We start from the raw sequence: 24,214 nt of genomic DNA, 5'->3' as shown, positions 1-24,214 counted from the left end.
TAAATCCTACTTTTTATATTTAATAAAATCACTTTTGCTTATTAATTAACCCAGAGTAAGTAATTAATACCTGGGGGAGCAAACAGCTGTGCATCTCTCTCTATCAGTGTTATAGAGGGCGGACAACTTATCAGTTTACCCTGTATAAGCTTTATACAGAGCAAAACGGATTTATTTGGGGTTTGGATCCCATTGGGAACTGGGTTTCTGGGTGCTAGAGACAGGAGCACTTACTAAACCATTTTCAGTTAAGTCTGCAGCTTTGGGGGCATGGATCGGACCCTGGGTTTGTGTTGCAGCAGATTAGCGTATCTAGCTCAACAAGACAGGATTCTGGAGTCCCAAGCTGGCAGGGAAAACGGGTGACAGTCCCAAGGGGGTCTCTGTGACCAAACCCGTCACAAAGGTATTGCCACCCTTATTTCTGCGCAGCCTTCAGAGCTGGGAGGCCAGAAAGCAGCGGCTATTGGCCTGGCACCCAGCTCTGAAGGCAGCGCCCTGCCAGCAGCAGCAAAGTAGTAAGGGTGGCAATATCATACCATACCAGCTCTAAAGGCAGAGCCGCCTCCAGCAGCAGCACAGAAGTAAGGATGGCATGGTATGGTATTGCCACCCTTATTTCTAGGCTGCTGCATGTAGAGCTGGACGGCCAGAGAATGGTGACTGCTGACTGAGGGCCCAGCATAATTCAGAGAATAACTATACAAGGCACTTAGCCATGCAGAATTCCCGGGAGCGAATTCTCACTCGGACTCTGGATCCTGTATTCTGCACAGCTCACCTGCTAAGCACTTTCTGAGCATGTTCTGTAGCTCAGTGATGTTCTGTAATCGAGTCAAAACTTTCCCTTTCATCTCAAGGTCCTGTTGCTGACAGAAGGCATTCACGACCTATAGATACAAACCATACTCATTAGCAACAAAAGGGGCACTATTCAGTAATTAATTTCTCCTGCCTGAGTAACATCTACTAGTCCTGAACATCTGGGTGACTCCATTCACACAGGCAGTTTGTATCTCTGAATCCAGGCTGCACAGAAAAACCCATCTCTTCAGAATTCCACCAGAAAAAAACTACCAAAGCAGCAATGCCCATGTCACAGAAGCAACTACTGGACAGCCTTTTAGACATGTTTACAAAGAGGGACTGGTGGACATGTTAATTAGGGGAGAGAAATTAACGCAGGATGCATTTGTCTATCCCAAAGGACTGGGACAAGTGACAACCAGGAAGCCATCCACCAGGAGGGGACATGAATTGTAAACAGCGCTCCCTGTGAAGCCACTTACATCTGGTCTTCACTACAGAATCCCTGAAATCTGAAAGAGAGTGCCTAGGGCATGGGGGTCTGTGCCCACCAACTCCCTTCTGCCCTGGGGGGCGAGCAGGGAGGAGATGCAGGGATTTGTGCCCACCCAACTGCCCCCCCTGCATTGGAGGGGCTGGACAGGTTCATGGGGACCTGGGCCTGCCAACTCCCCCACTGCACAGATGGCATGTTACAAGCCTGTTAGAAGGTGATTACAATACAAAATTCTGTAGCACAGTGAGGTATGAAGTGAGCACTGGAAGGCCCAGCCTCTTTCTGCAGCTCCACTCACCTCACGGAACCAATTAAGTGAATGGAACAAGAGCGAGCACAGGAATTCCCTTTCCTGCTTGGCTAAGGAGTCCAAATTCCCTTCTATCTCCAAGTCAGTCAGGTGTAGGGGACAGCCTGTAACAGAGCAGGAATAGGGCTGCTTGAACTCTGCTTGCCAGGCTCAGTTAGCATGACACCCAGCTCTGGCACTCTCACTCACTCGGCTTCCCTTTGTGTGGAGAATGCTTTATTCCCATTTCATGCACTGTACCAACCACCGCACTGAGCACTGTTGAACTCAACCTCCCACCTGAGGAAATCGAGCCCAGCCAACCACCTCCCTCTGGTAAGAGAGCAGCCCACCATGTTCAGGGGGGGTAACACAACACCACAATCTCTCCTGCACCAGTCCTGGGGGGGCCCTGCCAAGACTGCAGAGATTGTTGGCAGAACTAGGGCAGGTAGGCTGGCTCAGACAGGTAGAGCTCAATGGCTATTCTCTATACCTAGCAAGGCATCGATCTCCTCCATGCTCCCATTGTGTTGCTCCGTCGTGTAAAGCCTCAGCAATCGGAAAGAGGGAGACAGACACTCTGGAGACACTATCCTGGGAAAAGAAGAGATAGAATGCAGAAAACAGCCTACCACCCACCAGGGGAACCTCAAGAAAGAAAAACATTTCCTGTCCCTCTGAAGCCACTTTGCCCATTTGTAATATTCTGCCCCTGCGAGTTTGCAGGGCAGAAAAGCACCAATGTCACAATCACAGTAAAAGTGCCCCCAATGCGGTCCCCCGGGGTAAGAAGTTTAGCATTGAAAGTTGCTAGCATTTGTATATGTAGTGGAGTGTATTGTGGGAAGGGTTGAAAGTGTGAGTGTGGAGTGAAAGATTCCTTTGCAGGTTGTGAGAGGCCGAAGGGGGAGGAAGGGAGAAGGGAATGGGTTAACCCGATGCTCCAGCTAGGTCCGAAGATAAGATGCTAACTCCAGCCCAAGGCCACGGCACACAACCCACTCTCGGCTGCCTGCCAAGAAAGACGGGGGCCTGGATTCCAACCCCAGCCAGCCATAAAAAAGAAAAATTCGGCTGAACAGAACTGCAGGGGCTGCAAAAACTAGTGAGACAGTGAAGGCCAGCAAGGGGAAAAACAACAGTGTCATGTCCCTAAAGCCGGTGTGTTTTAAAAAAGCTAAAAAAGCCACAAAAGGCCAGTTTAAACTGGTGCAAAAAGCAAGGGGAACAAAGGTCCCTAAACAAAATGCCCCCAAAAAACCCCAAAACTTAAAACCCTCCTAAAAGCTGAAGCAAATCGGAGATCAACAGCGGACCCTGAACGGCCTGTGCACAGGACAGAACTCTCGTCCACCCTTCCCCCTCTTCTTCTTATGTTACACACAGGTTTGGCCAGCCGTGGGTTGTGCGTGTGCGAGTATGAAAGTGGGTTAGGGCACGGGCACTAACGCTTTCTTCCTTCCTCCAAGTAACACGGAAAGCACCCAACACTCACCGCTGTTATTTAATTAATAAAGCTTTAAAATTAGTCACTTGGTGTGCTCCTTCATCTCCTCCCCTAACAATCCTGCAGCCTCACCCTAATCACCTGACGCCCCAGGCAGATTGATGATAAAAATCTGTCACACCATGGTTAACTTTTCTCCCTCAGCTTCGCTCCCAAATAAAGTCCTTGATCTCAAATGTTTAGGATAAAGTTCCACAGGTAGAAAAGAAGCTGTACTTGAACAGATCAAATCAGACCAGGGTCCATCTAATCCAGCATCTGGGCAATACCAAATGAGTCAGAGGAAGGTGTGAGAAGCTGTGAAGTGTGGAGGAGAAATTTCCTCCCAACTCCCTCAGTCACTGGTTGCTTTTGCCCTGAGGGAGGAGGGCTTATGTACCTCCTAAAAGTGTTTTTTACACTAATATAACTGGATTTTCTGGTTATTCATGTCAAAATGTCAAATTCTCTTTTGAACCCAAAAAAGTTCCTGGCCTCAACGATCTCTTGGGGCAGTAAGTTCCCATGCTGAATATAGGTTGGTAAAAATTAATTCCTTTTATCAGGATTAACTTTGCTGTCTTTCTGTTTCAGTGGATGTCTTGTTGTGTTAGGAGAAGGAATAAAAAAGGAGCACTCAATTATATACCTCTATCACACTTCCTCCAGCTCCTCTCTAAACTAAATCTATCTATGGTACTTAATATCAACCGAAGAAGTGGGCTGTAGTCCACGAAAGCTTATGCTCTAATAAATTTGTTAGTCTCTAAGGTGCCACAAGTACTCCTGTTCTTTTTGCGGATACAGACTAACACGGCTGCTACTCTGAAACCCACTTCTACAGTACACAATCTTTGTTATATTTATTATTACAACATCTCCAGGAGGCAGGGAAGTGCCATTTTCCCCATTGTACAAATGGGGAACTGAGGCAAAGGGAGACTAAGCAGCTTGCCAAACGTAGCACAGGGAGTCTGTGGCAGAGCAGGGAATAGCACCCAGGTCTCCTGAGTCCCAGGCTAGCACTCAAACCACTGTATCATCCTGCCTTTCCCACACCACGCAGTCCCAGACATCTTCAACGACAAGAAATGGACAAGAATACAGGCTCCTGCCTAACTTTTCTGTATATTTATTTGATAGGCATTTAGGGAGGCAGAGCTGTGACCAGAATTTATGGTGCATGGCCCTAAGAGGAAAGAACATCACTGCAATTTATTGGACAGTGAAATGATTTTAAAAGGAAGGCATCACTTACTTTTTACCCTGGTTCCTAGTTGTATTTTCATCAACACTCTTGCCAAGCCAGTTCTGTGACAGCAGTGGCAATAGGTTGATAACAATTGTTCCCTGACTCTCATCTTCATCCAGGTTATACAAGGACTTCACTGGGAACAGGTGAACACTGCAGAGAAACCAGTTGTCAGTCGCGCTCATCATCATGTTAGCAAATTCAGCTACTGACAATAAATACTATTAGCATTAACACTTAGCACTTCTCTAGCATACCCATCAACTGCAGGAGTGAGATCTACCACAAAGTCATTGGAAAAGTCCTCCACCACACTCTTCCCAATCCGTTCCTGGAAGAAAGAGAACCACAGCTTAGCATGGGGGCTAGTGAAAGGAGCTGCACAGGGAGTACAGAAAGGAGCGGTGTGATAAATAGTGGTGGGGTAGCTCCCTTTCATGGATACCCAGCCAGCCAGCTAACTGAAAATCCCTCTTGGTAGCTGTTCTCTGCTTGCTTTACCTGTAAAGGGTTAAAAGTCGCCCAGGTAAAGAAAAGAAAGTGGGAACCTGACCAAAAGAGCCAATGGGAAGGTAGAACTTTTTAAAATTGGGGAAAAAAAATCTTTCCCTTTGTCTGTTGTTCTCTGGGCTGCAGGGACAAACAGCAGCAATGCTATAAGCAGAAATGCTGTGTAAGGTTTGAACCAGGTATGAAAAAATATTTTCCATACCTAGAAGAAATAATTTAGATAAGGAATGTTTAGTTAGGTTTATTTCTTATTTTGGCTTGTGGATCTCCTCTGTGTTAACCCCAGATGCTTTTGTTTGCTTGTAACCTTTAAGCTGAACCCCAAAAAAAGCTATTTTGGGTGCTTAATTTTTGTAATTGTTTCTTTTAAGATCTAGCAAAAAGCCCAAGTTCCAGATGCATTTTTTTCCCTTTTTGTTTTTAATAAAATTTACCCTTTTTAAGAACAGGATTGGATTTTTGGTGTCCTAAGAGGTTTGTGCATGTTGTTTGATTAGCTGATCACCACAGCTAGTCTCCTTTGTTTTCTTTCTCAGCTCTTCCCCAGAGGGGTGTGTGTGTGTGAGAAAGGGCTTGAGGGTACCCCACAGGGAGGAATTCCCAAGTGCTCCTTCCTGGGTTCAAAGGGGGTTTTTTGCATTTGGGTGGCGTTTACCAGGCCAAGGTCAGAGAGAAGCTGTAACCTTGGCAGTTTAATACAAGCCTGGAGTTGCAAGTATTAATTTTTAAAATCCTTGCAGGGCCCCACTTCCTGCACTCGAGGGGCCAGAGGGGGGATTCAGCCTTGACATGGTGGCAGAGCAGTGGGATCATTTTGAACCAGAAGCACAGACCTCAGGATTTTAAAAGGACACATTTTTCCTTTTGGCTGCTTGAAAGCCAGTGAGTTTTCTTTTTTTCTCTCTTTACTTTTCTTTGCTGCCTGGGGGGGAACAGGCAGGCAGAGGGCTCTGCCTGCCAAGCCAGGCAGTCCAACAAGCAGTTTATTTTTTTTTCTTTTCTAACTTTGTGGCAACGAAATAGTTAGGCTAGAGTAGGACAGCCTGTGCATGAGGTTGAGGTCAGGCACTGAAATCCTAGAAAAACCAGTCTTCTCAAAGCGGCACACCATGGAGAATACAGACCCAGATCAAGCCCAGACATCCAGCTTCATGACAGAAATGCAGGGAGCGGATGGGGGAAAGGGGACTTCCCAGGGGGGAAGGGTCAGCCCTCCCCAATCCAAGATCCAGGTGCCAAGCTGGAGGGATGCCCTTAACCCAGACCAAGTTCTGACTGCAGAAGACAAGGATTTCTTCCTACAGATGATGCGCTTGGAAGCGGAGGACAAAAGAGAGGCGAAGCGCTTGGAGTTGGAAGCGCAGGAGAGGAGAGAGGCAAAGCGCTTGGAGGTGGAAATGCAGGCAATGCGCTTGGAGGCGGAGTTAGAGCTCAAGCGCTTAGAGCTGGAAAGGGCTAAGCTGGGTCTACCAGGTAACCCTAACAGTCCTTCTCCAGGTACCGCTCCCCATTTCAAGAAATTCCCCACATACAAGATAGGCGATAATACAGAAGCCTTCTTAGAAAGTTTCAAAAGGGCCTCCCTTGGGTACAACACCCCATAGACCAGTATATGGTGGAGCTGAGGCCGCAACTCAGTGGCCAGTTAGCAGAGGTGGCAGCTGAAATGCCTAAAGAACACTTGAACGAATATGAACTTTTTAAACAAAAGGCCAAAATTAGAATGGGGCTAACACCCGAGCATGCCCATTGGCGGTTTGAAACCCTAAAGTGGAAACCAAACGTGGCATTTTCCCAACATGCCTACCACATTGTAAAAAAATTGGGATGCTTGGATATCAGGAGCAAATGTTAAATCTTGGGAAGATCTGTCTCTCCTAATGCAAATGGAGCAGTTCTTAGAGGGTGTTCCTGAGGAAATAGAAAGGTACATCCTAGATGGGAAGCCCAAAACTGTAATTGAGGTGTGGGAGATCGGAACCAAATGAGTGGAGGTGGCGGAGAAGAAGAAAGCTAGTTGCAGTTGGATCGGATACAAGAAGGGGCAACCCAAGACGACACCCCACCATCGGGGTCAGCCCAAAGCCCCATCTCGCCAGGAGGCGCCCTCCACACAGCCAGCGAGACCCCAGATGCCCTCTCACCCAACCATCCCACTCTCCAACCACCCACCTCGCCCCAGCCCCCAGTCTGCTGGGCGATGCTTCAAATGTAATGAACTGGGGCACGTGAAGGCCAACTGCTCCAAGAGCACCAGCCAACTACAACTCATCACCCCAGAGTCCCACCAAGAGCCTTCAAGCCCAGATGTTTCGCAAATACCCCCAAAGTGAAGGGAAACTGAGTGTGGGCAGGAGGAAGATTACTGCGTGGAGAGACACTGGAGCACAAGTGTCAGCTATCCACCAATCCCTGGTGGACCCCAAATTCATCAACCCAGAGGCCCAAGCGACGGCATAACCCCTTACAGCCAACTCTTTTAACTTGCCTACAGCCAGGTTGCCTGTCCAGTACAAGGGCTGGTCAGGAATATGGACTTTTGCAGTCTATGACGATTATCCCATTCCCATGCTGCTGGGAGAAGACTTAGCCAACCATGTGAGGCTAACAAAAAGGGTGGGGATGGTCACCCACAGCCAGGCTAAGCAAGCCTAAGTCCATTCCTGAGCCTCCTACAGTGATCCAGCCAGAGGTGGTGGAACCAAACCCCAAACCAGAGTCTATGGCAGCAGTTGTAAATCCAGTTCTTGGGACCCAGCCAGAACCAGCCCAAGAATTGGAACTGGGGGAGCAGTCAGCACCAGAGCCCGTGCTTGCAACCCCACCAAAGTCTGGAGAGTCAGAACCAAAGGGCGGCACTGAGCCTGCACCTGCAACAGCAGCTAAACCAGCGCAAGAGGCTCAATCAGAGCCTGAAATACCACCTACTGAACCAGCGGAGAGCGGTTCACGGTCAACGGAAACAACCCCATCACCTGCATCGCTTCCAATGGGACCAAGCCCAAGATCACAACCTAGCAAGGAACTAACGTCTCCAGCATCAAGGGAGCAGTTCCAGGCACAGCAGGAAGCAGATGAGAGACACAAGGGAGCTTGGACAGCGGCATGGAGCGACCCGCCTCTCAACTCTTCTAATAGGTCCCGGTTTATTATAGGAGGAGGACTCTTATACAAGGAGACCCTTTCTGGTGGGCACAAGGAGGACTGGCATCCTCAGAAACAGTTGATAGTTCCAACTAAGTATAGGGAAAAGCTCTTGATCTTAGCCCACCATCACCCTAGTGGCCATGCTGGGGTGAATAGGACCAAAGAATGGGGAAGTCATTCCACTGGGAGGGAATGGACAAGGACGTTTCTACCTATGTCCAGTCTTGTGAGGGGTGCCAGAGGGTGGGAAAGCCCCAAGACCAGGTCAAGTCCCCTTCTCCAGCCACTCCCCATCATTGAGGTTCTATTTCAGCATGTAGCTGTGGATATTCCGGATCCTTTCCCGAAGAAGACACCCAGAGGAAAGCTGTACATACCGACTTTCATGGATTTTGCCACCCGATGGCCACAAGCAGTAGCTCTAAGCAATACCAGAGCTAAAAGTGTGAGCCAGGCATTGGCAGACATTTTTGCCAGGGGAGGTTGGCCCTCCGACATCCTTTCAGATTCGGGAACTAACTTCCTGGCAGGGACCATGAAATGTTTTTGGGAAGCTCATGGGATGAACCACTTGGTTGCAACTCCTTACCACCATCAAACAAATAGCCTGGTGGAGAAATTTAATGGGACTTTGGGGGCCATGATACGTAAATTTGTGAATGAGCACTCCAATGATTGGGACCTAGTGTTGCAGCAGTTGCTCTTTGCCTACAGGGCTGTACCACATCCCAATTTGGGATTTTCACCCTTTGAACTCGTTTATGGCCACGATGTTAAGGGGCCATTACAGTTGGTGAAGCAGCAATGGGAGGGGGTTACATCTTCTCCAGGAACTAACATTTTGGACTTTGTAACCAACCTGAAAAACACCCTCAAAGACTCTCTAGCCCTTGCTTGAGAAAACCTACAGGTTGCTCAACAAAAGCAAAAGGCCTGCTATGATAAACATGCCAGAGAGCGTTCCTTCGGATTAGGTGACCATGTCATGGTCCTGAAAGTGCTCCAGGCCAATAAGATGGAAGTGTCATGGGAGGGGCCATTTATGGTCTGAGAGTGCCTGGGAGCTGTTAATTACATCATAGCATTCCCGGACCCTACCCTAAAACCTAAAGTATACCATGTTAATTCTCTAAAGCCCTTTTATTCCCGAGAAATCAAGGTTCTCCAGTTTACAGCCCAAGAGAGAGATGATGCTGAGTGGCCTGAAGGAGTCTACTATGACAGAAAAAATAACGGTGGCGTGGAAGAGGTGAGCCTTCCCATAATCCTTGGGCATAAGCAGCGACAGCAAATCCAGGAGCTGTGCACCAGCTTCGCGCCAATATTTACAGCCACCCCAGAATGGACAGAACGGGCATACCACTCCATTAACACAGGTGATGCTTGCCCAATTAGAGACCAACCCTACTGGATGGCGCCTCAAGCCAAAACCGCAATGAAAGGGAAATCAAGGACATGTTACAAATGGGTGTAATTCGCTTCTCTGAAAGTGCATGGGCCTCTCCGGTGGTTCTGGTTCCCAAACCAGATGGGGAAATCCACTTTTGTGTTGACTACCATAAACTAAATGCTGTAACTCGCTCACAAAACTATCCAATGCCAGATGAGCTATTGGAGAAACTGGGACATGCCCAGTTCATCTCCACCTTAGACTTAACTAAGAGGTACTGGCAAGTGCCGCTAGATGACCCAGCCAAGGAAAGGTCAGCCTTCATCACCCATGTAAAGCTGTATGAATTTAATATGCTCCCTTTCGGACTGCAAAATGCACTCGCCACCTTCCAGAGATTGGTAGATAACTTTATGGTTGGATTATGGGAATTTGCAGTCGCCTGCCTCAATGATGTAGCTATATTCTCAGATTCATGGGCAGAACACCTGGAACACCTCCAAGCTGTCTTCCAGAGCATAAGGGAGGCAGGATTAACTGTTAAGGCCAAAAAGTGTAAAATAGGCCTAAACAAGGTAACGTATCTTGGAAACCAGGTGGGTCAAGGTACTATCAAACCCCTACAGGTTAAGGTAAATGTTATCCAAAATTGACCTGTCCCTAAATCAAAGAAGCAGGTCCAATCCTTCTTGGGCTTGGCCGGTATTACCGACAATTTGTACCAAACTACAGCCAAATTGCCACCCCCACTGACAGACCTGACCAGGAAAAAACAAAACAACCAAATGTAGTTCAGTGGACTGAGATGTGTCAGAAAGCCTTTAACCAGCTTAAAGCGGCCCTTATGCCTGACCCTGTACTGAGGGCCCCAGACTTCAACCAACCGTTCATTGTAACTACCGATGCGGTCTAGCATGGTGTGGGAGCAGTTTTAATGGAGGAAGGACCAGATCAACAATTCCATCCTGTCGTGTTCCTCAGCAAAAAACTTTCTGAGAAGGAAAGCTACTGGTCAGTCTCAGAAAAAGAATGCTACGCCATGGTGCATGCTCTGAAGAAGCTACGCCCATACATTTGGGGACGGCAGTTCCATCTGCAGACTGACCATGCTGCACTGAAGTGGCTTCACACAGTAAAAGAGACTAACAAAAAACTTCTTCAGTAGAGTTTAGCTCTTCAAGATTTTAGTTTTGAAATACAACACATTTCAGGAGCCTCTAACAAGTGGCTGATGCACTCTCCCAGGAAGGTTTCCCAGAATCAGCCGGGTAAAAACATCCCTGTATTCTAAGTCATTGTAGTCCTTAAAATGTAAAAAGTACTGTTTAGTTCTTCATGTAATTATTAGTAAAATTAGAGGTGCATGTATCTTATTAACTCTGTTTCCTAAACCTTCAGGAAGAAATCCCAGCCGGTGTGGACACGACCTGACCCAGGGTGGCCAGCACCGTCTGCGATTTGGGAAGCGTGTGATAAAGTGGTGGGGTAGCTCCCTTTGATGGACACCCAGCCAGCCAGTTAGCTTTAAAATCTCTCTTGGGGGCTGTTTTCTGCTTGCTTTACCTGTAAAGGGTTAAAAGTCCCCCAGGTAAAGAAAAGGAAGTGGAAACCAGACCAAAAGAGCCAATGGGAAAGTAGAACTTTTTAAAATTGGGAAAAAAAACTTTCCCTTTGTCTGTTGTTCTCTGGGCTGCAGGGACACAGAGCAGCAATGCTATAAGCAGAAATACTGTGTAAGGTTTAAACCAGGTATGAAAAAGTATTTTCCATACCTAGAAGAAATAATTTGGATAGGGAATGTTTAGTTAGACGCTATCAGGTTTATTTCTGATCTTGGCTTGTGGATCTCCTCTGTATTAACCCCAGATGCTTTTGTTTGCTTGTAACCTTTAAGCTGAACCCCCAAAAAAGCTATTTTGGGTGCTTAATTTTTGTAATTGTTTCTTTTAAGATCTAGCAAAAAGCCCAAGTTCCAGATGCATTTTTTTCCCTTTTTGTTTTTAATAAAATTTACCCTTTTTAAGAACAGGATTGGATTTCTGGTGTCCTAAGAGGTTTGTGCATGTTGTCTGATTAGCTGATAAAACAAAGGAAATTAGCTGTAGCTCTTTTCTCAGCTCTTCCCCAGAGGGGGGGGAGAAAGGGCTTAAGGGTACCCCACAGGGAGGAATTCCCAAGTGCTCCTTTCTGGGTTCAAACGGGTTTTTTTGCATTTGGGTGGTGGCAGCATTTACCAAGCCAAGGTCAGAGAGAAGCTGTAACCTTGGGAGTTTAATACAAGCCTGGAGTGGCAAGTATTAATTTTTAAAATCCTTGCGGGCCCCCACTTCCTGCACTCTAGGGGCCAGAGTGGGGATTCTGCCTTGACAAGTGGTTACCCACCTTGAGCAGTAACTGGAGTTCTTCAAGATGTGTGTCCCCATGGGTGTTCCACTTCAGCTGCACCTGAATCCTATGGCTTGGATCAGAGATTTTTGGTAACGGTGCCCATTCCGCCCACACATGCACCCCACACATCCTTGTGCTCTGCACAAAGGCTATATGGAGCTGTGTGGGCGAACCTCCCTCAGTTCCTTCCTCACCCTCAAGGGAGTCTCCAAAGCAGAGGGGAAGGAGGGTGACTAGTGAAGACCCTACAAGGACACAAGGTGAGTAACCTCTCCTTCTTCTTTGAGTAGTGTCCCTGTGGGTGCTCCACTTCAGATGACTCCCAACAAGTAGTTCCCTAAGGTTCGGAGCAGAGTCCAATACAGAAGAGAGAACTACATTGCCTACAGCAGCATGTGATTTTGCACCATGGCATAATGATTAGAAGAGGTATGAAGAGAAGACCAAGGTGCCGTTCCACAGATGTCTGCAACTGGTACATCCTTAGATAAGGCTATAGACCTAGAATGTGCTATCAACTCTTGACGAGGATTGGACATGAGTTCTGTCACAATAAGTCTCAGTACAACTAAAGATCCACCTTGAGAACCTCTGTTTCAAAACGGACAAACCTTTATTTCTCTCTGCAATTGGTACAAGTAGCCCAGGAGTTTTTCTAAATGGTTTGGTCCTGTCTAGGCAAAAGGCTAATGCCCTCCTGACATCTAGAGTATAGAATATAGGTTCTTGACCAATCTGATGCAGTCTTGGAAAGAAAACCAGGCGATGTATAATTTGATTAATGTGAAATTCTGAGAACGGTTTAGGTATGAATCTTGGATGGGCCCATAGCGACACTTTTTCTCTGGCGAATGCCATAAATGGAAGGGGTCCACCATTAAAGCCCCCAATTCTCCTATCCTTTGGGCAGAAGTGATTGCTACCAGAAAGGCTGTTTTCACAGATAAATCTAACAAACAAAAACACGTAGCTAGTGGTTCAAATAGATGCTTCATGAGGCAATTAAGGACTAGGTGCAGGTCCCAGCTAGGAGTGGAGACTCTGATTGTGGGAAGACATTAGACCAGGGGTCTCAAACTCCTGGCCCGCGGGCCATCTGTGGCCCGAGAACCTCCCCATTGCGGCCTGCGGAGGAGAGACACGAGGAGAGACGCAGGCAGACATGCTGCAGACAATGTCCGCTGTAGACACTACCCCCCGTAGCTCCCATTGGCTGGGAGAGAGGGACAGAGATATCATTATTAGTTGCTGGGCAGAGTCAGCCATGGAGGTAGCATCATTAGTTACTGGCCAGAGTCAGCATCACTTTTTTCCACAATAAATATAAACAAGTCAAAATACCAAACACAACTATCTGATGCACACCTTGAAGGTTTCAATTGCTCAGTCACAGAGGCCAAACATCAACAAACTGACAGAACTGAAACGTTGCCAGGTGTCTGGCAAACACTAAAAACTCTCTGGCAGGCGAAGAATTGTACAAAGTTGTATGACAGCTTTATTATTTCTAAGAAATTCAAATTAAAATATACAATATAAACGTTTTCTTTTCTGAACACCATCTACAGTGACATTATTGGTCCACTGGGAGGATTTGAGGACTGGCACTGGCCCTAAGGTAAATTAAGTTTGAGACCCCTGCATTAGACAAACCTGTTAGGAATCTTGATGTAGTTGCATGAGCGAACAGCGAAAAAAACCCTATGGTTTTGTTATTGTATGTTATTGCTGCTAAGTGTACTCTGATGCAATTAACAGAAGACCCAATGTCTTCAATTTCAGTGGGCAATCCAATACCCAGGGAAGAGGAGAGCGAGTTGGCAAAATCCAATGACTGTTACACTGAAGATATTATCATTTCCATTTCTGGAGGGAAGTATTTCTTATAGATGGTTTTCTACTATTTAATACAATTTGTTGTTCGTCTGAGGAACAGGATATCCCTATTCCTGCGAACCACTGAGGTACCATGCTTGGCGTCTCAGATTCTGCAAGCTGGGGTGAAGTGTTCGACCAGCACCCTCAGTTAGTAGGTGAGGACTGATTGAAAGATTCCATGAAGGACAAGAGGTGTGTCTGATTAGATAGTCTCAAAGGTGCCACAGGACCCTCTGTTGCTAACAGAAGTACTGGGAGCATAAGCTTTCGTGGGTAAGAACCTCACTTCTTCAGATGCACTTCTTGGACTGAAGGTGAAAAATCCATTGCTATCTACATACTGCACAGACCACAGTGAGAGATTATGCCATACATTATCAAAGAAACTGAGGAACCACCTGATCAGCATCCTATACAGCAAACAGAAAAACATCAAGAAAGAGCTCTCCAACCTGGAGACTTTCATAAATAACCAACCCTCCACACAAATGGACTTTACTAAAATAAGACAGGAGATCTACATTACACACTTCACCTCTCTACAAAGGAAAAAGGACCGTAAGCTGTCTAAAATCCTACCTGCCACATGGGGCCACAACAGGGGTACCCCTAACTCACCCAGCAATATCGTCAATTTATCCAGCTACACACTCAACCCAGCAGAAGAGTCTGTCCTATCTCGGGGACTCTCCTTTTGCCCCAGCACCTCCACGAACATGATACAGTTCTGTGGTGATCTGGAAGCCTACTTTCGCCACCTCCAACTCAAAGAATACTTTCATGATAACACTGAACAGCGCACTGATACACAGATACCCTCCCACCAACAACACAGGAAGAAGAACTCCACATGGACTCCTCCTGAGGGTCGAAATGACAGTCTGGACCTATACATAGAATGCTTCCGCCGACGTGCACAGGCAGAAATTGTGGAAAAACAACATCGCTTGCCTCATAACCTAAGTCGTGCAGAACGCAATGCCATCCACAGCCTCAGAAACCACCCTGACATTATCATCAAAGAAGCTGATAAAGGAGATGCTGTTGTCATCATGAACAGGTCTGACTACCAGAAAGAGGCTGCCAGACAACTCTCCAATACCAAATTCTACAGGCCGCTTTCTTCAGATCCCACTGAGGAATACACTAAGAAACTAAGCCATCTACTCAGGACACTCCCTACACTAACACAGGAACAAATCAACATACCCTTAGAGCCCCGACCGGGGTTATTCTATCTACTACCTAAGATCCACAAACCTGGAAATCCTGGACGCCCCATCATCTCAGGCATTGGCACTCTCACTGAAGGACTGTCTGGATATGTGGACTCCCTACTCAGACCCTACGCCACCAGCACTCCCAGCTATCTCCGTGACCACAGATTTCCTGAGAAAACTACAATGCATTGGTGACCTCCCAGAAAACACCATCCTAGCCACCATGGATGTAGAGGCTCTCTACACAAACATCCCACATACAGATGGAATACAAGCTGTCAGGAACAGTATCCCTGATGATGACACAGCACAACTTATTGCTGAGCTCTGTGACTTTATCCTCACGCACAATTATTTCAAATTTGGTGACAATATATACCTCCAGACCAGTGACACCGCTATGGGCACCCGCATGGCCCCACAATATGCCAACATTTTTATGGCTGACCTGGAACAACGCTTCCTCAGCTCTCGTCCACTCATGCCCCTTCTCTACCTACGCTATATTGATGACATCTTCATCATCTGGACCCATGGGAAGGAGGCCCTGGAAGAATTCCACCATGCTTTCAACAGCTTCCACCCCACCATCAACCTCAGCCTGGACCAATCTACACGGGAGGTCCACTTCCTGGACACCACCGTACAAATAAGCAATGGCCACATTAACACCACCCTATACCGAAAACCCACCGACCGCTACGCCTACCTTCATGCCTCCAGCTTCCACCCCAGTCACACCACACGATCCATCGTCTACAGCCAAGCACTGAGGTACAATCGCATCTGCTCCAACCCCTCAGACAGAGACCAACACCTACAAGATCTTCACCAAGCATTCTCAAAACTACGATACCCACACAAGGAAATAAAGAAACAAATCAACAGAGCCAGACGTGTACCCAGAAGCCTCCTGCTACAAGACAGGCCCAGAAGAGAAACCAACAGAACTCCACTGGCCATCACCTACAGTCCTCAGTTTAAACCTCTCCAACGCATCATCAGTGATCTACAACCCATCCTGGACAATGATCCCTCACTTTCACAGACCTTGGGAGGCAGGCCAGTCCTCGCCCACAGACAACCTGCCAACCTTAAGCATATTCTCACCAGCAACCACGCACCGCACCATAACAACTCTAACTCAGGAACCAACCCATGCAACAAACCTCGATGCCAACTCTGCCCACATATCTACACCAGCAACACCATCACTGGACCTAACCAGATCAGCTACAACATCACCGGCTCATTCACCTGCACGTCCACCAATGTTATATATGCCATCATATGCCAGCAATGCCCCTCTGCTATGTACATTGGCCAAACTGGACAGTCACTACGCAAGAGGATAAATGGACACAAGTCAGATATCAGGAATGGCAATATACAAAAACCTGTAGGAGAACACTTCAACCTCCCTTGCCACACAATAGCAGATGTACAGGTAGCCATCTTACAGCAAAAAAACTTCAGGACCAGACTCCAAAGAGAAACTGCTGAGCTCCAGTTCATTTACAAATTTGACACCATCAGATCAGGATTAAACAAAGACTGTGAATGGCTATCCAACTACAGAAACAGTTTCTCCTCCCTTGGTGTTCACACCTCAACTGCTAGCAGAGCACCTCACCCTCCCTGATTGAACTAACCTCGTTATCTCCACACTGATATATACCTGCCTCTGGAGATTTCCATTACTTGCATCTGAAGAAGTGAGGTTCTTACCCACGAAAGCTTATGCTCCCAGTACTTCTGTTAGTCTCAAAGGTGCCACAGGACCCTCTGTTGCTTTTTACAGATTCAGACTAACACAGCTACCCCTCTGATACCTGATTAGATAGGGATACCAGACTTGTCTTGACCACATTGGTGCAATCAGTATGACTCTGGCCTGATCTTGTTTAATCTTGTTGAGAACCTTCAATAGTAACAGTGTCGGTGGATACATGTGGATAAGTCCTTTCATCCAGGAAATGAGAAATGTGTCTCATACAGATATGGGATCGAGCATATCCAGAACAACAATGGATGCATTTTGCATTGGCTGCCATGGCAAACATATCGACCTCGAGGAACCCCCAAGCTAAGAAAATCATGTGGAGAACTCTGGAATTCAATTCCTATTCATAATTTAGAAAGAAATGTCTGCTGAGGTCATCTGCCATGGTGTTCTGAATACCTGAGACATATGAAGCTGAGATGACTATGTGGCTGACTACATGAATGGCTATGCACCAATTCCAGAGTTTTATTGTTCCAGCACAGAGTGATGGGGAACGTATACCTTCTTAATGGCTGATATAATATATGCATGCTACATTGTCTGTCATTATCTTTTCTAACTTTGATCTGATTAGAAGCAGAAAATGAAGGTAAACATTTTTGACTGCTCTCAATGCCAAAAGGTTTATGTAGAGAAGCAACCATTTGCTCTATGCCTGGCATTCCCAGGCAAAATAACGAAGATGACAACTCTAGGAAGGGGAAGTTCTTAACAACTATCTAACTATATCTAGAAATAAAAAGATATAATTTTTTCAGAGAGAGATAAAGGGGAAAAAACGAACGAGAATAACTGTTCCAACACTATAAACACTGGAAGGTAAATAACTATAAACTAACTGTTCTAGGTAAATGCTAAGCATTAGAAAACAGGCACACGTTGTAGCCTCTGTCTCAGGCTGAGGGCAGCTGAAAAGGAACGACGTGTAGTTCACCCACACAGCCCCATATAGCCTCAGCACAGGTCATGAGGATTTATGGAGTGCATGCGTGGGCTAAATGGGCACCGCTACCGAAAATCTCCGATCAAAGGCGCAGGCACACCTGAAGTGGGCTGCCCACAGGGACACTACTCAAAGATGAAGGAAACATTACTCAGGCACTCTCCCTGCTCAGAGCTGTAGCCAACGTTCCTCCTTCTTTGTCAGTTGTTCCTTCGGTACAAATTAAACTGTGATCAAATCTGAAGATGACCCCAAACAAGAGTGGCAACAGATACAAAGGAGAGCAGAACCAAACTAAAGAGTCCTGGAGAGATCAGAGCAGGCTGCAAGGAGCCATGGAGCCTGGGCAAGGGAAAGGAAATGAACAGCTGAGAGACAAAACTGGGATTTTGCTAAGCAGCAGCAGCGAATATCTTCTCTACTTACTACTCTCTTAATATGCATTCTGCATGCAACCAAGCCTTCTAGTTGCAGCAGGGGAGCCATGGGACTGGGAGAAGTGGCATCCATGATAAGGTTTTTGTCTGAAGACCTTACCCACAGTATGTCAAATGCTGCATGACATGCAAACTGGATCCCATGCACTTTACACCATTAAATCATCAGCGATGGCTGAGGGAGAGACAGAAATGAATGGGATTGGACGAGGGGTAGAGAGCTAATCCAACAGTTTGCTGGGAGTAGGAAAGTTCCAAGAAATTACACATAGGAAACAGCTGAACAAATGCCTACGGTAGAGGTGGGGATCTTAATTGGTTTCCAGTATCTCTTTCTCCCTGGAAAGGGAAGAGGATTCTCTTCCCCCTGCATTTCATACACTTATGTGGCCCAGTGGCCAGAGCATTGGATTGGGACCGAAGAGACCTGGGTCCTATTCCCAGATACACCATGTGACCTTGGGCCAATCACTACCCGTCTGTGGCTCAGCTTCCCTAGCCCTAAAATGCTAGTCACTGCCTTTGAAATGAAAAGTGCTATGAAATCACTAGATATTATTGTGATTATTCTCCCGTGTCCTTGATTCAGTTTGACTCAGCTACTGTGGAGGGGAAGGTCTCTGCCACATCCAGATATTTTAAGAAGATTATCGCACTATCCAGCTTTCCTGTCTGCTGCTGCCTGTTCCCCACCCCTTTACACAGGCTCACATGCACCCAGCACCCACAGGTTATTCTAGAGCAGGGATTCTCAACCTTTTTCTTTCTGAGGCTAACCCAACATGCTATAAAAAGCCCTGGGCTCTCTAGCAGTGGGGTTTATCAGGCTGTGGCTACCCAAAGACAGATGAACACCTCCATTGACAGATTCTGTGCAGGATGATCGTTCCTCTCCCCACGGCAAGCTGTGTTTGATGCAGAATTCTAGGTTACTTGGGGCCCCCAGCTCTCAGGCGGCCATTCTGCTGCTACTGCTCACAACAGTGGTTTGTTCTTCTTCCATCTCCCAACTACACAGGCCTTGTCTTCAATGGGGAAGGGGATGAAGGGGGAGAGTGGGTTGCTCAAGATAAAATCCCAGTGAAGACAAGGCAGTGTGTAGACTTCACATGAACTGGCAGGTTGAATTACAGACTAGGCTCCCCATAGTTTTACCTTTACCTGCTAACATGTGAGAACTCCAAACCATCTCATCTGGGCTAGGATTTTACCTAATATTAGCTGACTCCAGGTAAGAACACACTTTTTCCTAATGATAACACAGCCACAGAGGCTTCAAAGCAGAACGCAAGGTCATCTCTGCAACCCTCAGCCAATGGCACTAAATACTCTGGATTTTCAGCACTGGCTAATGAACTATGGTTGCTGTGGTCTTGGTACTTGCGTCCAAGAATCACAGCACAGCCAAGTTCAACCCTCCTCACAATACCAGTCCTGCCTCCTGTGCCCCGACAGCACAAGACCACCCCCACAATAGCTCCCCCATGGTCTCATATTCCCCACCAACCACCCTCCCAACTCCCAATCTGACCTGCTACCTTCCCCAGTAGGCACAGTAGAAGGGAAAGCAGGGTTTGGAAGAGCTCCCAAGTAAGGGGAAAGGCAGGGTCAATCGAGACTCTCTGCAGGCAGAAGTCCCAACTTGCTCCCCCACCAAGCAGCCCAAACAGCCCCATGGTATCTCCTTCAAACCCTTGGATATTAGAGAGACCTGCATGTTTAAAGGGATGACAAGTAAAAAAAAAAAAGTTTCAGGTTCCATCTCTGTCCTTGATCCCCCCCTGCTATGTCTGGTACATTTACAACCACACTTGCTATTTTTAAAAAGGTTTCTCTCTCCACCGTGGCTGTGTGAAAGGCATACACCAACAACAGACCACTCTGGGTATGCAGACAAAAAAGTAAACAAGCTGAAAGACTGGATTTTCCATCTAATCTCAGTCAGTTACAGGAATCCTAGGTGTGACCTGTAGCAATAACAGGAATAACTTTTTCAGACAGGAATGTGATTCTTACACAGATGCTGTCTCATAATGCCTGGTTAACCTGCATGTCACCAAAGGGTTAGTATAATTGACTGAATACAAACCACTCTACAACATACCAGAATTTGCGAATCCAAATTCCCTTTCTGTTTCTCAATCAAGTTGGCAAGTTCATCATAATACAGAGCCAAGGCCTCAGGACTTTGCTCACAGCAGTAGCTTACCAGATCGAGCAAGATGGAGAGCTGCAAAGAAGGACCAATGACAGGGGGATAATACATACCCTACCCACCAGCTTGATCAGACACAGGCAGTATCCACAGCTCCCCCTTCTCCACCTCCCAAACTCTCCCACTGAGCCACAACCCCCACAAACCCCTGCCTTGCCCCTCTCACTGACATACAAAACCCACAAGCTGCTGCCTTTCTCCACCCACCTGACCGCCCGTATTACGTATTTGTGTTACGGCACTGACTAGCAGCCCCAGTCATGGGCCAGGACCCCATTCTGCCAGGCACTGTTGAACTCCTCGGAGGAAAGTGGTTACAGACCACGCACAGACCCTATCTTCCCCCAAAGGGCCTTTCATTCTCCTCTCTGCAGACACACAAACCTGCCTTATCCCATTCCTGGGCCCTGCACTGACACAAATAGCCCATTCGTCCAGTGGGATCCTGACCTCTCCACAGAGACACACTCCTCTGCCTTTCACCCCCTTCCCGGCACAATCCCCTGGCAGCAGCATGGACTCCAGTCTCCCTTCAGCACACGCAGTGTCCTGGCACTCACCTGTCTGCAGTGCTCTTCACTTTGCTGCGTTCTCTCCAATGAACACCCGTCTTCTTTACGTCTGAAATCAACAAGCTCTTTTCACTGCACAGTACACTATACAGCGAGATGCTCAAACCTGTTTATACTAAGATACAGGGCTCCCTGCCCTGGAAGAATTACTCATGGGAAAGATGAGCCTACCACAAAGGCACATGCCTAAATGCCACTGCCTAGGCCCAAGCGCTTCTTCAGCCCAGTTTTAAGTGTCAGCACAGACAGGAAATGGCAGAGAGTAATAGGGAGATTCTTGGAGCATCATTAAAAAGTGCTCTTGTTTCCACTGTCAGAATTGTAGACATAAGACTGTTGATTAACCTAAAGGATGGCTAGGGCTTTACTGTCTATGGAAAGTTCAGGTGAATCATTGGAGCACATATGAACATAAGAACGGCCATACTGGGTCAGACCAAAGGTCCATCTAGCCCAGTATCCTGTTTTCTGACTGCCCAATGCCAGGTGCCCCAGAGGGAATGAATAGAACAGGTAATCACCAAGTGATCCATCCCCTGTTGCCCATTCCCAGCTTCTGGCAAACAGGGGCTGGGGACACCATCCCTGTCCATCCTGCCTAATAGCCATTGCACACACAATGCAATACTTCACAGGGGGTAAGAACTTTCAATAGCAAAGAGAAACTTTACAGGAAGACAATAGAACCATTGTAAAGTAGCAGTGTATTAATCTGCTCTGCAGATCTCCAATACACACTCCCCACCAACATGCCCTGCTAGAATATCAAGCCTACTTTACAGTGTCCTTTTCATTAGGTGCTCTAGAGACAGTGTTATGCAGAAGAGCACCTTTGAGAGCTGCTGTTGGGAAGTGTGCTGGCTCATGGGCCTGGAGAGACAGCTAGACTGGGCTTTTCTCTCCATGTAACATAACAGTGAGATCACTTTTTGAAGACAACCAAGTGAGTGAATTGTGTGATCCTTCACTTTATGCTGTGACCTTCTAAGTGAGCCCTGGGGCTTTCAGCAGCTCTGAAAAGTTACATAGGAAGTGTGCTAGATGTTAAATGGAACTCAAATAAAAAGCCATTTAAACTAATCCTGAAGCCTCTTGTTCCAGGTATGATCGCTTAACAGTCCCCCTGGCTGTGCCCACTGCCCTGCATACTCAGCATATAGTGCCCACATCCCTGCACAAGAAATTCATAGATTATAAAGCCTGAAGGCACTACTGTGATCAGTCTGATCTGCCTGAATTAATTCTTGTCTGAATTAATTTTTATTTGAACTAGAACAAAACTTTTAGAAAAACACCCAATTTTGATTTAAAAATTCCAAATGATTGAGAATCCACCACAAACCTTGGTAAATGGTTCACCATTAGAAAGTTGCACCTTATTTCCAGTCTGAATTTGTCTAGCTTCAACTTTCAGCCATTGGCACTTCTTACACGTTTGTCTATTAGACTTAAGAGCACTCTATTATCAAACTTCAGTCCCGCACGTAGATATTATAAACTGCGATCAAGTCACCCATTAACCTTCTATTTGATAAACTAAATAGCCTGAGTTCCTTGAGTCTCTCATTATAAGGCATGTTTTTCAATCCTGTTCTCTGAACCCTCTCCAATTTATCAAAATCCATCTTGAACTGTGGACACCAGAACAGGACACAGCATTCCAGCAGCAGTAACACCAGTGACAAATACAGAGATCATATAACTTCTCTATTCCTACTCAAGAATCCAGTTTTTACATCCAAGGATTGTATTTGCCACAGAAGCTCATGTTGCACTGACTGTCTACCACGATCCCAAATCTGTTCCTGTCACAACTCCTTCTAATGCTGATCCAGGCATCTCAGAATCAGCATTATCAGGAAAGCAGTGGCAGGACCAGCAGCAGGAGAGCACCTTTTCAAGGGATACACGGGACAATAGTGTGCAAAAAATGTTTTTCAGTGTTCTTCTTCCAGTGAGCCTTAGAGTGACCACCACAAATGATGTGACTGTCCCATTTCTCCTCCCCTCTTACTAGCTCTGGTTATAGCAGTCTGGCTAGAGCAGGTTAAATGACAGTTGACAGGTTCTATTCCTTCCCCACCTCTTTGCTGCCATGCTGCCTGCCACGGTAATAGCACCAATAATCCCCATTTGTTTATACTTTGGAACAGTGCTAGACAGCCACTTCCTGATCACCATATGCATATCGTCCTGCAGAGAGAGAGAGAGAGAGAGAGAGAGAATGAATGAGGCATTACAAGTAGTCACCATGTATGCATTTGTGTGTGTTAATGGTACTGCTGTGAATATCTCACTTTTCAACATGTCTGTCCTCAAAGCTTGCAATAGAGCTCATTTACTTCCCTGTTAATTTCCTTCACACAACACGGCAGCCAGACCGTGTGAAGTACATCCTTGTAAGGGAAAACACATGTTGCGACTGACTAACAGCAACCCAATACAACAGGGCGGTGAGTTTCAGCTGGCCTGTCCAGTTGAGTGTACCCCAACTCCCTAATGTCATAAATTGCATCTAAAAGGTGTCAAATAAGATATCAGTAGAAAGTTAATATCGAACTGATCATCAATATCATTGGGTGGTGTATGTAAGGATGACAAATATATATTTAGAATTATGTTATCAAAGTGTGCCTGCCAGGCAGGGCTGAAGTTACCCCACACTAGACATAGCAATGTGGTTCTGCCACTTTGAAGTTATTTTCCAAGTTACATTAAGAAATAATGGGAATGCAATTTACAAAGAAGGTAAACAGGACCAGCAAGCCAATAAGGGGAGGAGATAGCCACTCAGCATCATGGCAGGGAGAGGGGAGTGTAGGAACAGATCAATTTGCATTTTAGCAAACACCAGCGGGTGAAAAACCCAGTATGGAACGTCCTTTACCAGGAGACTCCATGTCACCTACCTCACAGCTTGAATAAACTTTTCTTTGGGGGAAACCCTTCAGAAGAATCCATTTCAAAGGTTCACTGGACTATAAAAGAGGGGCAAAGAACCCCAAAGTAGCTTAAGAAGAGAAAGAAACCAAGCACTTTGGATCTTGTGGGAGATCCTGGTCAGACGGGTGCTCAGCCATCTTGCTGGAAGGTAGATTGGTAAGCAAACTATCTTGAACAAAGACTGCAGCTTGTTGAGTTAAGTCTTAGCCATTAGAAAGTGTATTTCACTTTTATTCGCTTGTAACCATTTCTAACACTATCCTTGATATCTGAACTCACTTAAAATCATATTTCCTTTTATTAATAAACTTGTTTTACTTTTAATCTAAACTGACCCAGTTCTGTATCTGAACTGAAGTGATAGAGTATACTCCAGTTAAAGTGATAAGCTGAGCACATTTTGTCACTTTAGAGGAGCAAACAAACATCATTTCTCTGAGCATTCCAGCAGA

At 46.4% G+C, this 24,214-nt stretch overlaps 1 protein-coding gene across 14 annotated transcripts in view; it reads right to left on the bottom strand.

Annotated features, from left to right (window-relative positions):
• Positions 1-24,214, bottom strand: part of FANCD2 (FA complementation group D2) — a 206,072-nt gene that overhangs the window by 107,106 nt on the left and 74,752 nt on the right. For 11 of the 14 annotated variants that reach the window (XM_042850045.2, XM_042850048.2, XM_042850051.2 and 8 more), the window contains 8 exons: positions 22,903-23,012; positions 20,808-20,868; positions 20,137-20,262; positions 4,591-4,664; positions 4,340-4,486; positions 2,089-2,189; positions 1,602-1,717; positions 782-890 (listed from right to left, as the gene is read on the bottom strand). In XM_042850045.2, coding sequence (XP_042705979.2) covers positions 782-890; positions 1,602-1,717; positions 2,089-2,189; positions 4,340-4,486; positions 4,591-4,664; positions 20,137-20,262; positions 20,808-20,868; positions 22,903-23,012 — 844 coding nt within the window. The remainder of the gene's footprint in view (positions 1-781; positions 891-1,601; positions 1,718-2,088; positions 2,190-4,339; positions 4,487-4,590; positions 4,665-20,136; positions 20,263-20,807; positions 20,869-22,902; positions 23,013-24,214) is intronic. The other 3 variants (XM_042850050.2, XM_065553194.1, XM_065553196.1) reach the window with 1 other exon arrangement.

The sequence above is a fragment of the Chrysemys picta genome, chromosome 7 (assembly GCF_011386835.1).
Source record: "Chrysemys picta bellii isolate R12L10 chromosome 7, ASM1138683v2, whole genome shotgun sequence".
Taxonomy (NCBI): domain Eukaryota; kingdom Metazoa; phylum Chordata; order Testudines; family Emydidae; genus Chrysemys; species Chrysemys picta.
This window is presented reverse-complemented; position numbering and strand designations above follow the sequence as displayed.